The sequence below is a fragment of the Ranitomeya imitator genome, chromosome 7, assembly GCF_032444005.1.
Source record: "Ranitomeya imitator isolate aRanImi1 chromosome 7, aRanImi1.pri, whole genome shotgun sequence".
Classification (NCBI taxonomy): domain Eukaryota; kingdom Metazoa; phylum Chordata; class Amphibia; order Anura; family Dendrobatidae; genus Ranitomeya; species Ranitomeya imitator.
The window spans coordinates 142089114-142103893 of record NC_091288.1 but is presented as its reverse complement, the minus strand read 5'-3'; the positions used below and the strand labels follow the sequence as shown (position 1 = coordinate 142103893).

Here is a 14780-nt window from a genome sequence, read left to right as displayed (position 1 = left end):
GAAATTTCATTCTCCAGCAGGACTTGGCACATGTCCACACTGCCAAAAGTACCAATACCTGGTTTAAAAACAACAGTATCACTGTGCTTGATTGGCCATCAAAATCGCATGACCTTAACCCCATAGAGAATCTATGGGGTATTGTCAAGAGGAAGACGAGAGACACCAGACCCAACAATGCAGACGAGCTGAAGGCTGCTATCAAAGCAACCTGGGCTTCCATAATACCTCAGCAGTGCCACAGGCTGATCACCTCCATGCCACAACGCATTGATGCAGTAATTGATGCAAAAGGAGCCCCGACCAAGTATTGAGTGCATTTACTGAAAATACACTTCAGTGGGCCAATATTTAGAATTTTAAAATCATTTTTCAAGCTGTTGTTATAAAGTATCCTAATTTACTTAGATAATGACTTTTGGGATTTCATCGGCTGCAATCCATAGTCATCAAAATTAACAGAAATAAACACTTGAAATAGATCACTCTGTTTGTAATGATTCTATATAATATTTGAGTTTCACTTTTTTTATTGTGGAACTGAAATATTTTAACTTTTATGATATTCTAATTTTGTGAGAAGCACATGTATGTATTTATTGCACTGAAAAGTCACTAAATTGTGGGGAACACAGAGTTGCTCAAAAAAATTACTGATTTTTTTTTTTGTGGTTTCACACTAGTTTTACCCAGCTCCACCAAAATGGGCAGAGCTGAAGTGGGACAGAGAAGTGATGACACAGCTCGTCTAGTTCATGATGAGATATGACGTAGCTTGTGTCAGAAATATTGGTCGTCTGTGACTGGAGTAAGGGTATGTTTCCACGGTCAGGAAACCTTCAGGATTTGCTGCTAATTGGACGCTGCGTACAGCCTCAGCGTCCAATCCGCAGCGTCCAGATGTTACAGAATAGTGGAGGGAATTTTATGAAATCCCATTTCCACTATGAGTGCATCCGGCGGCCCTGCGTAACTGGACATGCGGCACGTCTTTCCAGACCGCAGCATGTTTATTTATCTTGCAGAGATAAATAACATAGTCTGTGAATGCAATGCAGTGATTCCGCATGTGTTCAATGAACACATCCGGGATTACCACACAAACAACAGCATCCCCTGCATCCAAAGCGCAGGGAATCCTGAACATTGAGACATAACCTAATGGTATGTTTCCACGGTCAGGAATGGCGCTGTATTTGCTCAGGATTTGACGCAGGTAAAAGTAAGGAATCAGAGGATAAGTGTCTTGGCTGACTAGTCCAGGGCCAGTTCCAAGCAGCTTCTCCCTGCCCCTATCCCCTGACAGACAAGTCTCTCAATATGCATATATATAGGAAGAGACCTGCTAGTCAAAGCGATTGGAGCAGGGAGAAGCTGACCTCGGACGAGACTGCCGATTTACATATGCACTGATTCATGAAGACAATCGAATTTCTGTCCTGCCTTAATGAGGGAGCATGGTGGAGTCAGATCCTTCTGATTCATGAAGAGGTGCATGCCTCTTAATGAATTAGGAGAGTCTGAGAAGTGGTGTTCTTCTTGCCACAAATCTTAAGCCAAACTGTAACGCCATAGTTTGTCGTGAATTATGTGAGCCATGGCATCAAGCCCCTGCTGGGTCCCTGACACACACTAGCTCTGCCCATTTTGGCACAACTGGGAGAAACTGGTGTAAAAAATGCCAAAAGCTGCAAAATTTTGTGCACCTGCGAGTTGCATCAAAGTTTTGCGACTTTTCAAAGCAATTTACTTAAGAATTTAGGCTAAATTGCTTTGATGAATCAGGGCCAAAGTCCTGAACCAGCATTTCAAAGCTATTTTTTTCTAAAACATTATGGCATTTAAGAGTAAAACCTACATGCTAGCAGTAACGCTGCCAGTGTCTAATTCATGAGTCCCTTTAAAAAACGTGAAGATTTTACACACAACGCATGTTCAAAGTTATATTACTCTTCATTTATACATGACTTAAGATTTATTCATAGAAAATAGAAATCCTTTTTAAAATTTTGCCTTATCACCTTTCAGAATACTGTTTTGTTCTTTTTTTGTGGAGAAACCAGTGCTTTCCTTTTTTAATATTGAAAATGTTATCTTGCTATTTTGCTGGTCATATCTTAAGAAAGATGGTCATAAGGAAAAATTAAATTTTTTTCATACACTCCTCAACATTAACATTGCAGCACTAGGAAGAAAAAGTTGTTGAGTTATGATAATCACTGGATCAATAGAAAGAAGTAGTCCACCACTTGTACAACTACTTGTTATAGCCCATGCTTGGCCCCGATAAAATAAAAAATGCTTATACTCACCTCCCATGCCGGTGGCGTTCCCGCAGTGTTGGCACTCACTCTCCCTGAAGACGTCGTGCTGTTGTGATATGTTACCCCTGCGTCCAATCAGCACTCGCGTCACTGAAGAGTAAGTCAGAGATCCGCTGCAGCCTGGACTTCCTCTTCATGTTCAATTCCACAGACGATGAGGACCGTGACGCCAACGCTGATTTGGCCACGGGCTCATGTGTCACAACAACCGCACGGGAGCCCCAGGGGGTGAGCATGTTCCAACACTGTGGGAATAGCGCTGTCACAGCTGGAGAGAATAAGCTTTTTTATTTTTGGGGGGCCAAATATTTAGAACCAACAGGGGTTGTCCTAGTTGTAAACAACCCCTTTAATGATACAAAAATAATGGAAAAAATTCAAACAAGTTTTTGAAAATGTCTCATTATATTCAGTATCACGTATGAGCACCCTGCAAAGGAATACATTGTCTTACATGCACTGGCATGATACTATCACTGGGGTTCATAATGGTTATCTTAGAAATGTTCTATCATGCTTTATGCACTATTCTTACAAATAATCAAGATCCGCTGCTAGTATCTTCTTTTGCAATTGCCATCCAACAATGTGCAAGATATACATGATGGAAGATAAGTCTGGAGACATTGCAAGCCATGCAAGCCAGACTAATCTCCAGTTATTATTTCATCTTAGACAAAAGTGGGACTCATTGCTGAAGAACATAGACCTCTATTCCAGCCTACATAGCTGTATTACTTTGCATTATGTATTAGGGTATGTTTCCACGTTCAGGAAACGCTGCGTGTTTGACGCTGCTTAGAGCCGTAGCGTCAAACATGCAGCGTCCAGATGTTACAGCATAGTGGAGGGGATTTCATGAAATCCCTTCCCCACTATGCGGTAAAACACGCAGGCGGCAGACCGGCCTAAACGGACATGCGGCGCGTCTTTTCAGAACGCAGCATGTCTGTTTACAATGCGGCGACGCTCTGTCGCCGCACCGTAAATTTACCATAGACTATTATTAACCCCTTCCCGACCTTTGACGCATACGCTGCGTCATGAAAGTCGGTGCCATTCCGACCCATGACGCAGCATATGCGTCATGGAAAGATCGCGTCCCTGCAGGCCGGGTGAAAGGGTTAACTCCCATTTCACCCGATCTGCAGGGACAGGGGGAGTGGTAGTTTAGCCCAGGGGGGGTGGCTTCACCCCCTCGTGGCTACGATCGCTCTGATTGGCTGTTGAAAGTGAAACTGCCAATCAGAGCGATTTGTAATATTTCACCTAAAAAAATGGTGAAATATTACAATCCAGCCATGGCCGATGCTGCAATATCATCGGCCATGGCTGGACACACTAATGTGCACCCACCCCACCCCTCCGATCGCCCTCCCAGCCCCCCGATCTGTGGTCCGCTCCCCTTGGTCCTGTGCTCCGCTCCCCCGTCCTCCTGCCCGCTCCCCCCGTGCTCCAATCACACCCCCCGTGCTCCAAACAAACCCCCCCGCACTCCGATCCCACCCCCCGCACAGAGATCCCCCCCGCACAGCGATCCACCCCCCCGTGCTCCGATCCACCCGCCCGCACAGCGATCCCCCACTCCGTGCTCCAATCCACCCCCCCGTGTTCCGATCCACCCCCCCGTGCTCCGACGCCCCCCCCCCGTGCCCTGATCTCCCCCCCTTATACTTACCTGGCCTCCCGGGGACCGTCCGTCTTCTTTCCTGGGCGCCGCCATCTTCCAAAATGGCGGGCGCATGTGCAGTGCGCCCGCCGAATCTGCCGGCCGGCAGATTCGTTCCAGAGTGAATTTTGATCACTGAGATATAACCTATCTCAGTGATCAAAATAAAAAAAAAAAGTAAATGACCCCCCCCCCCCCCCCTTTGTCACCCCCATAGGTAGGGACAATAAAAAAAATAATTTTTTTTTTCCACTAAGGTTGGGGTAAGAACTAGGGTTAGGGGTAGGGTTAGGGGTAGGGTTAGGGTTAGGGGTAGGGTTAGGGGTAGGGGTAGGGTTAGGGTTAGGGGTAGGGTTAGGAATGTGCACACATATTCTGGTCCTCTGCGGATTTTTCCGCTGCGGATTTGATAAATCCGCAGTGCTAAACCGCTGCGGATTTATGGCGGATTTACCATGTTTTTTCTGCGCATTTCAATGCGGTTTTACAACAGCGATTTTCTATTTGAGCAGTTGTAAAACCGCTGCGGAATCCGCAGAAAGAAGTGACATGCTGCGGAATGTAAACCGCTGCGATTCCGTGCAGTTTTTCTGCAGCATGTGTACAGCGATTTTTGTTTTCCATAGGTTTGCATTGAACTGTAAACTCATGGGAAACTGCTGCGCATCCGCAGCGTTTTCCGCAGCGTGTGCACATACCTTTAGAATTAGGCTATGTGCACACGGTGCGGATTTGGCTGCGGATCCGCAGCAGTGTTCCATCAGGTTTACAGTACCATGTAAACATATGGAAAGCCAAATCCGCTGTGCCTATGGTGCGGAAAATACCGCACGGGAACGCTGCGTTGTATTTTCCGCAGCATGTCAATTCTTTGTGCGGATTCCGCAGCGTTTTACACCTGTTCCTCAATAGGAATCCGCAGGTGAAATCCGGACAAAAAACACTGGCAATCCGCGGTAAATCCGCAGGTAAAACGCAGTGCCTTTTACCCGCGGATTTTTCAAAAATGGTGCTGAAAAATCTCATACGAATCCGCAACGTTGGCACATAGCCTTAGGGCTAGGGTTGGGTTGGAATTAGGGTTGTGGTTAGGGTTAGGGGTGTGTTGGGGTTACGGGTGTGTTGGGGTTAGGGTTGTGATTAGGGTTACGGCTACAGTTGGGATAAGGGTTAGGGGTGTGTTGGAGTTAGAATTGAGGGGTTTCCACTGTTTAGGCACATCAGGGGGTCTCCAAACGCAACATGGCGCCACCATTGATTCCAGCCAATCTTGTATTCAAAAAGTCAAATGGTGCTCCCTCACTTCCGAGCCCCGACGTGCACCCAAACAGTGGTTTACCCCCACATATGGGGTACCAGCATACTCAGGACAAACTGCGCAACAATTACTGGGGTCCAATTTCTCCTGTTACCCTTGTGAAAATAAAGAAATGCTTGCTAAAACATCATTTTTGAGGAAAGAAAAATGATTTTTTATTTTCACGGCTCTGCGTTGTAAACGTCTGTGAAGCACTTGGGGGTTCAAAGTGCTCACCACATATCTAGATAAGTTCCTTGGGGGATCTAGTTTCTAAAATGGGGTCACTTGTGGGGGGTTTCTACTGTTTAGGCACACCAGGGGCTCTGCAAACGCAATGTGACGCCTGCAGACCATTCCATCAAATTCTGCATTTCAAAAGTCACTACTTCCCTTCTGAGCCCCGACGTGTGCCCAAACAGTGGTTTACCCCCACACATGGGGTATCAGCGTACTCAGGAGAAACTGGACAACAACTTTTGGGGTCCAATTTCTCCTGTAACCCTTGGGAAAATAAAAACTTCTGGGCTAAATAATTATTTTTGAGGAAAGAAAACGTATTTATTATTTTCACGGCTCTGCATTATAAACTTCTATGAAGCATTTGGGGGTTCAAAGTGCTCACCACACATCTAGATAAGTTCCTTTCGGGGTCTAGTTTCCAAAATGGGGTCACTTGTGGGGGGTTTCTACTGTTAAGCCACATCAGGGGCTCTGCAAACGCAACTTGACGCTCACAGAGCATTCCATCAAAGTCTGCATTTCAAAATGTCACTACTTCACTTCCGAGCCCCGGCATGTGCCCAAACAGTGGTTTACCCCCAAATATGGGGTGTCAGCGTACTCAGGAGAAACTGGTCAACAACTTTTGGGGTCAAATTTCTCCTGTTACCCTTTGTAAAATAAAAAATTGCAGGCTAAAAGATCATTTTTGAGAAAATATTTTTTTTTTTTTATTTTCATGGCTCTGCGTTATAAACTTCTGTGAAGCACTCACCACACATCTAGATTAGTTCCTTTGGGGGTCTAGTTTCCAAAATGGGGTCATTTCTGGGGGATCTCCAATGTTTAGGCACACAGGGGCTCTCCAAACGTGACATGGTGTCCGCTAATGATTGGAGCTAATTTTCCATTTAAAAAGCCAAATGGCGTGCCATCCCTTCCGAGCCCTGCCGTGCGCCCAAACAGTGGTTTACCCCCACATATGGGGTATCAGCGTACTCAGGACAAACTGGACAACAATATTTGGGGTCCAATTTCTCCTATTATCCTTGGCAAAATAGGAAATTCCAGGCTAAAAAATCATTTTTGAGGAAAGAAAAATTATTTTTTATTTTCATGGCTCTGCGTTATAAACTTCTGTGAAGCACCTGGGGGTTTAAAGTGCTCAATATGCATCTAGATAAGTTCCTTGGGGGGTCTAGTTTCCAAAATGGGGTCACTTGTGGGGGAGCTCCAATGCATAGGCACACAGGGGCTCTCCAAACGCGACATGGTGTCCGCTAACAATTGGAGCTAATTTTCCATTCAAAAAGTCAAATGGCGCTCCTTCCCTTCCGAGCCTTACCATGTGCCCAAACAGTGGTTTACCCCCACATATGAGGTATCGGCGTACTCAGGAGAAATTGCCCAACACATTTTAGGATCCATTTTATCCTGTTGCCCATGTGAAAATGAAAAAATTGAGGCTAAAAGAATTTTTTTGTGAAAAAAAAGTACTTTTTCATTTTTACGGATCAATTTGTGAAGCACCTGGGGTTCCTTGGGGCGTCTAGTTTCCAAAATGGGGTCACTTGTGGGGGAGCTCCAATTTTTAGGCACACGGGGGCTCTCCAAACGTGACATGGTGTCCGCTAAAGAGTGCAGCCAATTTTTGATTCAAAAAGTCAAATGGCGCTCCTTCCCTTCCAAGCCCTGCCATGCGCCCAAACAGTGGTTTACCCCCACATATGAGGTATCAGCGTACTCAGGACAAATTGGACAACAACTTTCATGGTTCAGTTTCTCCTTTTACCATTGGGAAAATAAAAAAATTGTTGCTAAAAATAATTTTTGTGACTAAAAAGTTAAATGTTCATTTTTTCCTTCCATGTTGCTTCTGCTGCTGTGAAGCACCTGAAGGGTTAATAAACTTCTTGAATGTGGTTTTGAGTACCTTGAGGGGTGCAGTTTTTAGAATGGTGTCACTTTTGGGTATTTTCAGCCATATAGACCCCTCAAACTGACTTCAAATGTGAGGTGGTCCCTAAAAAAAATGGTTTTGTAAATTTCGTTGTAAAAATGACAAATCGCTGGTCAAATTTTAACCCTTATAACTTCCTAACAAAAAAAAAATTTGTTTCCAAAATTGTGCTGATGTAAAGTAAACATGTGGGAAATGTTATTTATTAACTATTTTGTGTCACATATCTCTCTGGTTTAACAGAATAAAAATTCAAAATGTGAAAATTGCTAAATTTTCAAAATTTTCGCCAAATTTCCGTTTTTATCACAAATAAACGCAGAATTTATTGACCTAAATTTACCACTAACATGAAGCCCAATATGTCACGAAAAAACAATCTCAGAACCGCTAGGATCCGTTGAAGCGTTCCTGAGTTATTACCTCATAAAGGGACACTGGTCAGAATTGCAAAAAACGGCAAGGTCTTTAAGGTCAAAATAGGCTGGGACATGAAGGGGTTAAATGTGGTAAAACCGCATCTAATGATTAGTCACATGCGTAATAACTGCGTAAACGCAGCTTACTACGCATGTCTACTAATTTTAATTCCGGCTCACCTGTCCCGCCGCTGGAAGTCCATCGTCCACTGCAGTTCTCGCGATAATGTATCGCGAGAACTGCCGTGCACATGACCGGGGGTTATATCCGGTCACTAGTCTGGTTCTCGCAAACAGCTGATCAGCTGATTGTGAGAACGCTGAAGTGTAGGTGATCGCTGGAGACTTATCTCCAGCGATCATTTAGAGGCTCTGCTACATCTAGATGTCAGGCATCCAGATGTAGCAGAGCCAGACTCGTCTATACTGTGTTCACATACAACACACAACATACACCATGCAACATGCGACATAGAACATGTAACATACACCATGCACCATGCGACATGCAACATGCGACATATAACATGCGACATACAACATGTGACATACAACATGCAACATACGACATATGACATACAACATGCACCATACGACATGCGACATACGATAGACAACATGCGATAGACAACATGTGACATACAACATGCACCATGCAACACACGACATGCGACATACAACATGTGACATACAACATGCACAATGCGATATGTGACATGCAACATGAGACATACAACATGCACCATACGACATGCACCATGCGACATACAACATGCACCATGCGACATACAACATGTGACATACATAGTAACATAGTTATTAAGGTTGAAGGAAGACGAAGTCCATCTAGTTCAACCCATAGCCTAACCTAACATGCCCTAACATGTTGATCCAGAGGAAGGCAAAAAAAAAAAAACGTGGCAAAGAGTAAGCTCCACCTTGGGGAAAAAAATTCCTTCCCGACTCCACATATGGCAATCAGACTTGTTCCCTGGATCAACGCCCTATCAAGGAATCTAATATATATATATAACATGTAACATTATACTTTTCAAGAAAGGCATCCAGTCCCCTCTTAAATTTAAGTAATGAATCACTCATTACAACATCATACGGCAGAGAGTTCCATAGTCTCACTGCTCTTACAGTAAAGAATCCACGTCTGTTATTATGCTTAAACTTTCTTTCCTCCAGACGTAGAGGATGCCCCCTTGTACCGGTCTCAGGTCTATGATTAAAAAGATCATCAGAAAGTTCTTTGTACTGTCCCCTCATATACTTATACATTAACATAAGATCACCCCTTAGTCTTCGTTCTTCCAAACTAAATAGCCCCAAGTATAATAGCCTATCTTGGTATTGCAGACCCCCCAGTCCTCTAATAACCTTGGTCGCTCTTCTCTGCACCCGCTCTAGTTCAGCTATGTCTTTCTTATACACCGGAGACCAGAACTGTGCACAGTATTCTAAGTGTGGTCGAACTAGTGACTTGTATAGAAGTAAAATTATGTTCTCCTCATGAGCATCTATGCCTCTTTTAATGCATCCCATTATTTTATTTGCCTTTGTAGCAGCTGCCTGACACTGGCCACTGAATATGAGTTTGTCATCCACCCATACACCCAGGTCTTTTTCATTGACGGTTTTGCCCAGAGTTTTAGAATTAAGCACATAGTTATACATCTTATTACTTCTACCCAAGTGCATGACTTTACATTTATCCCCATTAAAGCTCATTTGCCATTTATCAGCCCAAGCTTCTAGTTTACATAAATCATTGTGTAATATAAAATTGTCCTACTCTGTATTGATTACCCTGCAGAGTTTAGTGTCATCTGCAAATAATGAAATTCTGCTCTGTATACCCCCTACAAGGTCATTAATAAATATGTTAAAAAGAAGAGGGCCCAATACTGACCCCTGTGGTACCCCACTGCTAACCGCGACCCAGTCCGAGTGTGCTCCATTAATAACCACCCTTTGTTTCCTATCCCTGAGCCAGCTCTTAACCCACTTACACATATTTTCCCCTATCCCCATTATTTTCATTTTATGTATCAACCTGCAACATGCGACATACAACATGTGAAATGCAACATCCCACATACAACATGCGACATGCAACATGCACCATGTAACATGCAACATACGCCATGCAACATGCGACATACAACATATAACATGCGACATACGGCATGCACCATACGACATACAGCATGCGACATACGACATGCACCATGCAACATACAATGTGCAACATACAATGTGCAACATACAACATGCGACATACGACATGCGACATTCGACATACATGCACCATGCGACATGCAACATACACTACAAACAACATACATATAGACATACAGTACATATAACAGAGTACATACTAACAATGACCTTGTCATCTTGATCCCCGAAGCTATTGTCACCTGTAAGAAATATTAAAATAATAAACAAGCAATATACTCCCTTATCCGCAGAAATCCAATTAAAACGAGTGTCCCACGACGATCTCCCGTGGAGAGCAGCCACATCAGCTGATGTAACTGCTCTCCAGGGGCTCCAGGAATACAATAAGGAAGGTATCCTTCAGCAATGTATTCCTCCGCCTCTGTGAGAAATAGTCCCTACTCTCACTTGTGGCACTGCTGTGTAGGAAAATTCCCACGCAGCTTTGCCATAAAGTGAGACCCTGAACTCAGGTAACCTCTTCAGTGATGCACTGCAGGAACCATTGTCTCCTGTCAGTATGTCACTGGAGATCTATAGAGCAGTGACATCACCCAATGTCACTGTTCTATAGGGGAGATCGTCGTGGGACACTCGTTATTAATTGGACTATGGCGGAAAGGTAGTATACGGCTGGTTTATTATTTTTAATTTTTTGCAGGTTATAGAGTATGGTAAGTATGGTGAAATTAAGTATATTAAAATGCTTTTTTCGGGCTGTGTCTTTTAATTTTTAATTCTTTCACTACTATAGGATTAGTAATGGATAGGCGTATTATTGACGCCTTTCCATTATTAACCGGGCTTAATGTCACCTTACAATAGCAAGGTGACATTAACCCCTTATTACCCAATATCCCACTGCTACAGGAGAGTGGGATGAGAGGGGCTAAGTGCCGGAATTGGCGCATCTAACAGATGCGCCATTTCTGGGGCAGCTGTGGGCTGGTATTTGTAGCTGGGGGGGCCAATAACCATGGCCCCTCTCTAGGCTATGAATATCAGCCCGCAGCTGTCTGCGTAGCCTTTTTGGCTGTAAAATATAAGGGGACCTCACTTCATGTTTTTTGGGGTCTCCCTAATTTAATAGCCAGTAAAGGCTGCGCAGACAGCTGTGGGCTGATATTCATAACCTAGAGAGGGGCCATGGGTATTACCCCCTTCCCAGGCTACAAATATTGGCCCCCGGCCGTCGGCTTTCGCCTTTTGGCGCAGAAAATTGCACTGGAGCCCACGCCATTTTTTTCCCCTTTTTTTTTTTTAAATTAAACGTTCATTAATAAAAATCGGCCTTGCTATTACATAGCTACTAGATGGTGGCCTGATTCTAACGCATCGGGTATTCTAGAATATGTATGTAGTTTATTTACGAAGCGGTGTTTAAATCTGTCTACCTGTCTGTGTGTGTAAACATTATTCTTCAATGGAGTATGTAAATGAAGAGGTTGGACAAGAAAAAACGCACAAAAAACGCACTAAAAACGTGTAAAAAAAAAAAAAGCGTCAAAAACGCGGTAAAAACGCATGCGGATTTCTGGCAGAAATGTCCGGTTTTTGTCAGGAAAATTTCTGCAAGAAATCCTGACGTGTGCACATACCCTAAATATGAATGATTCTTTTAAACATCATGTGTTTTATTCTTATTGTAATAACAGATTGCTATCCATGGATTTTTTCCAAGACCAGATGCAGACCGCACACTAACTAGTGTTCATGGCCCAGATAAGAGCTTTATTTATATAAACCATCGCCCTGTTCATGCTAAAGACATATTAAAGGTAACATCAAAATCATCAACTAATTACTCATTATGAAATATATTTGCTGATCATCATTGACTGTTGTTTAATATGTTAATTTGTTTACAAAAAAAAATTGTGTGTTCATATACACTCATGGCTAAAAGTGTTGGCACCCTTGAAATTGTTCCAGAAAATGAAGTATTTCTCCCAAGACAATAAAATAATGGGATGCATTAAAAGAGGCATAGATGCTCATGAGGAGAACATCATTTTACCTCTATACAAGTCACTAGTTCGACCACACTTAGAATACTGTGCACAGTTCTGGTCTCCGGTGTATAAGACAGACATAGCTGAACTAGAGCGGGTGCAGAGAAGAGCGACCAAGGTTATTAGAGGACTGGGGGGTCTGCAGTACCAAGATAGGCTATTACACTTGGGGTTATTTAGTTTGGAAAAACGAAGACTAAGGGGTGATCTTATTTTAATGTATAAATATATGAGGGGACAGTACAAAGACCTTTCTGATGATCTTTTTAATCATAGACCTAAGACAGGGACAAGGGGGCATCCTCTACGTCTGGAGGAAAGAAGGTTTAAGCATAATAACAGACGCGGATTCTTTACTGTAAGAGCAGTGAGACTATGGAACTCACTGCTGTATGATGTTGTAATGAGTGATTCATTACTTAAATTTAAGAGGGGACTGGATACCTTTCTGGAAAAGTATAATGTTACAGGGTATATACATTAGATTCCTTGATAGGGCGTTGATCCAGGGAACTAGTCTGATTGCCATATGTGGAGTCGGGAAGGAATTTTTTCCCCAGTGTGGAGCTTACTCTTTGCCACGTTTTTTTTTATTTGCCTTCCTCTGGATCAACATGTTAGGGCATGTTAGGTTAGGATAAGGGTTGAACTAGATGGACTTCAGCCTAGTTGAAGTTGAAGTCTTCCTTCAACCTTAAAAACTATGTTAATATGTTACTATTGCAATTACTCATTGTTTTGTTATTCACATGTTGATTTCCTTTGTTTGTATTGGAACACAAAATAAAAACTGAAAAAAGGTAAATTGGAAATAATTTTACACAAAATCCCAAAAATTGACCTGAAAAAAATTGTCACCTTTCCAAATTGTGGGTTAACAAATTTGTTTCAAGCATGTGATTCTCGTTCAAACTCACCTGTGGCAAGTAACAGGTGTTGGCAATATGAAAATCACTCCTGAAACCAGATGAAAAGGGGAGAAGCTGTATAACAAAATGTATAATTGCAATAATTTTCTGTAAAAAATCATTTCTGGGGCAATTTCACGGGTACCAACACTTTCGACCATGACGTACGTGTGTATGTGTATGTATATTTATATATACATACATATATATATATATATATATATAAATATATATATATATATATATATATATATATATATATATATATATATATATACGTGTGTGTGTGTGTGTGTGTGTGTGTGTGTGTGTATGTACAGGGTGGGCCGTATATATGGATACACCTGAATAAAATGGGAATGGTCCACCAACGTCACTTTGCACCACTGACTGTCCAGGAATTGGCGGATGCTTTAGTCAATGTCTCGGAGGAGATCCTTTAGGACAGGGGTCCCCAACTCCAGTCCTCAAGGCCCACCAACAGGTCATGTTTTCAGGATTTCCTTAGTCTTGCCCAGGTAATAATTGCATCACCTGTGCAATGCAAAGGAAATCCTGAAAACATGACCTGTTGGTGGGCCTTGAGGACTGGAGTTGGGGACCCCTGCCTTAGGAGACCATCCGCCGCCTGATCAGGAGCATGCCCAGGTGTTGTAGGGAGGTCATCCAGGCATGTGGAGGCCACACACTACTGAGCATCATTTCTTTGTCTTCAGGCATTTCCACTGAAGTTGGATCAACCTGTAACTTCATTTTCCACTTTGATTTTGAGCATCATTCCAACTCCAGACCTCCGTGGGATATTAGTTGTGATTTACGCTGATCATTTTTAAGTTTTATTGTTCTCAACACATTCCACTATGTAATGAATAAAGATTTACAACTGGAAAATTTCATTCAGTGATATCTAGGATGTGGGATTTTAGTGTTTCCTTTATTTTTTTGAGCAGTGTATAATACTAGGGTCAGGGAGCTTAGATTAGTGAGACCATTCCAGGGGTAAAATAAAAAACTAACGCTGGAGTGATGCTTTTAGAAGTTTGTTATATCAAGATAGCATAAACGTTGGCTTTTGTTACATTTGTATCACAGGTTGATATTTTGCCTAATTAAATGACCTGCTCAAAAGTAAACGTTTGTTTTTTTTCCTTCTTCCTTTGTGTACCCATTTAATCCTTTTCTATTTTTCTATTTTGTCTTGATGTTTGCGCAGTTTGCTTGATTTCTGCATTGAGCTGAATATTAATAAAATATAATGTGTTTTCATTAATTACCATCTTAAGTAAAAAAAACTTCATATTTTTGAACTATAGATGGTTCGCATGCATTATAATCGAAACAAGGATTCTTCTCGCTTCTATCCAATATTCTTCATGAATATTCTTGTTCCACCCTCATCTGTGGATGTAAACTTAACACCAGATAAAACTCAAGTGTTACTACATAATAAGGTACAGTACATATAATATTTTGCTTTGTGGAAATAATATATCAAGTATAACCATTGGGATTGCCATGCCAAAATGGAGAAGTCGTGGAATTATGGAGATCACAAGATCAATAAATATGTTAGTTACAGTGGGTATGGAAAGTATTCAGACCCCTTTAAATTTTTCACTTTGTTTCATTGCAGCCATTTTGTAAATTCAAAAAAGTTATTTTTTTTCTCATTAATGTACACTCTGCACTGAAAAAACTGAAATGTCGAAATTTTTCCAAACTTATTAAAAAAGAAAAACT

General features: G+C 42.2%; 1 protein-coding gene across 8 annotated transcripts in view; it reads left to right on the top strand.

Moving 5' to 3' along the window:
- The window catches only part of PMS1 (PMS1 homolog 1, mismatch repair system component), a 439606-nt gene that overhangs the window by 301659 nt on the left and 123167 nt on the right, over positions 1–14780 (top strand). For 7 of the 8 annotated variants that reach the window (XR_011314688.1, XM_069733861.1, XM_069733856.1 and 4 more), the window contains 2 exons: positions 11776–11898; positions 14354–14491. Coding sequence is in view for 7 of the 8 variants with exons in the window: in XM_069733861.1 (XP_069589962.1) it covers positions 11776–11898; positions 14354–14491 (261 nt within the window). In the remaining variant the exon portion in view is untranslated. The remainder of the gene's footprint in view (positions 1–11775; positions 11899–14353; positions 14492–14780) is intronic. The other variant, XM_069733857.1, reaches the window with a different exon arrangement.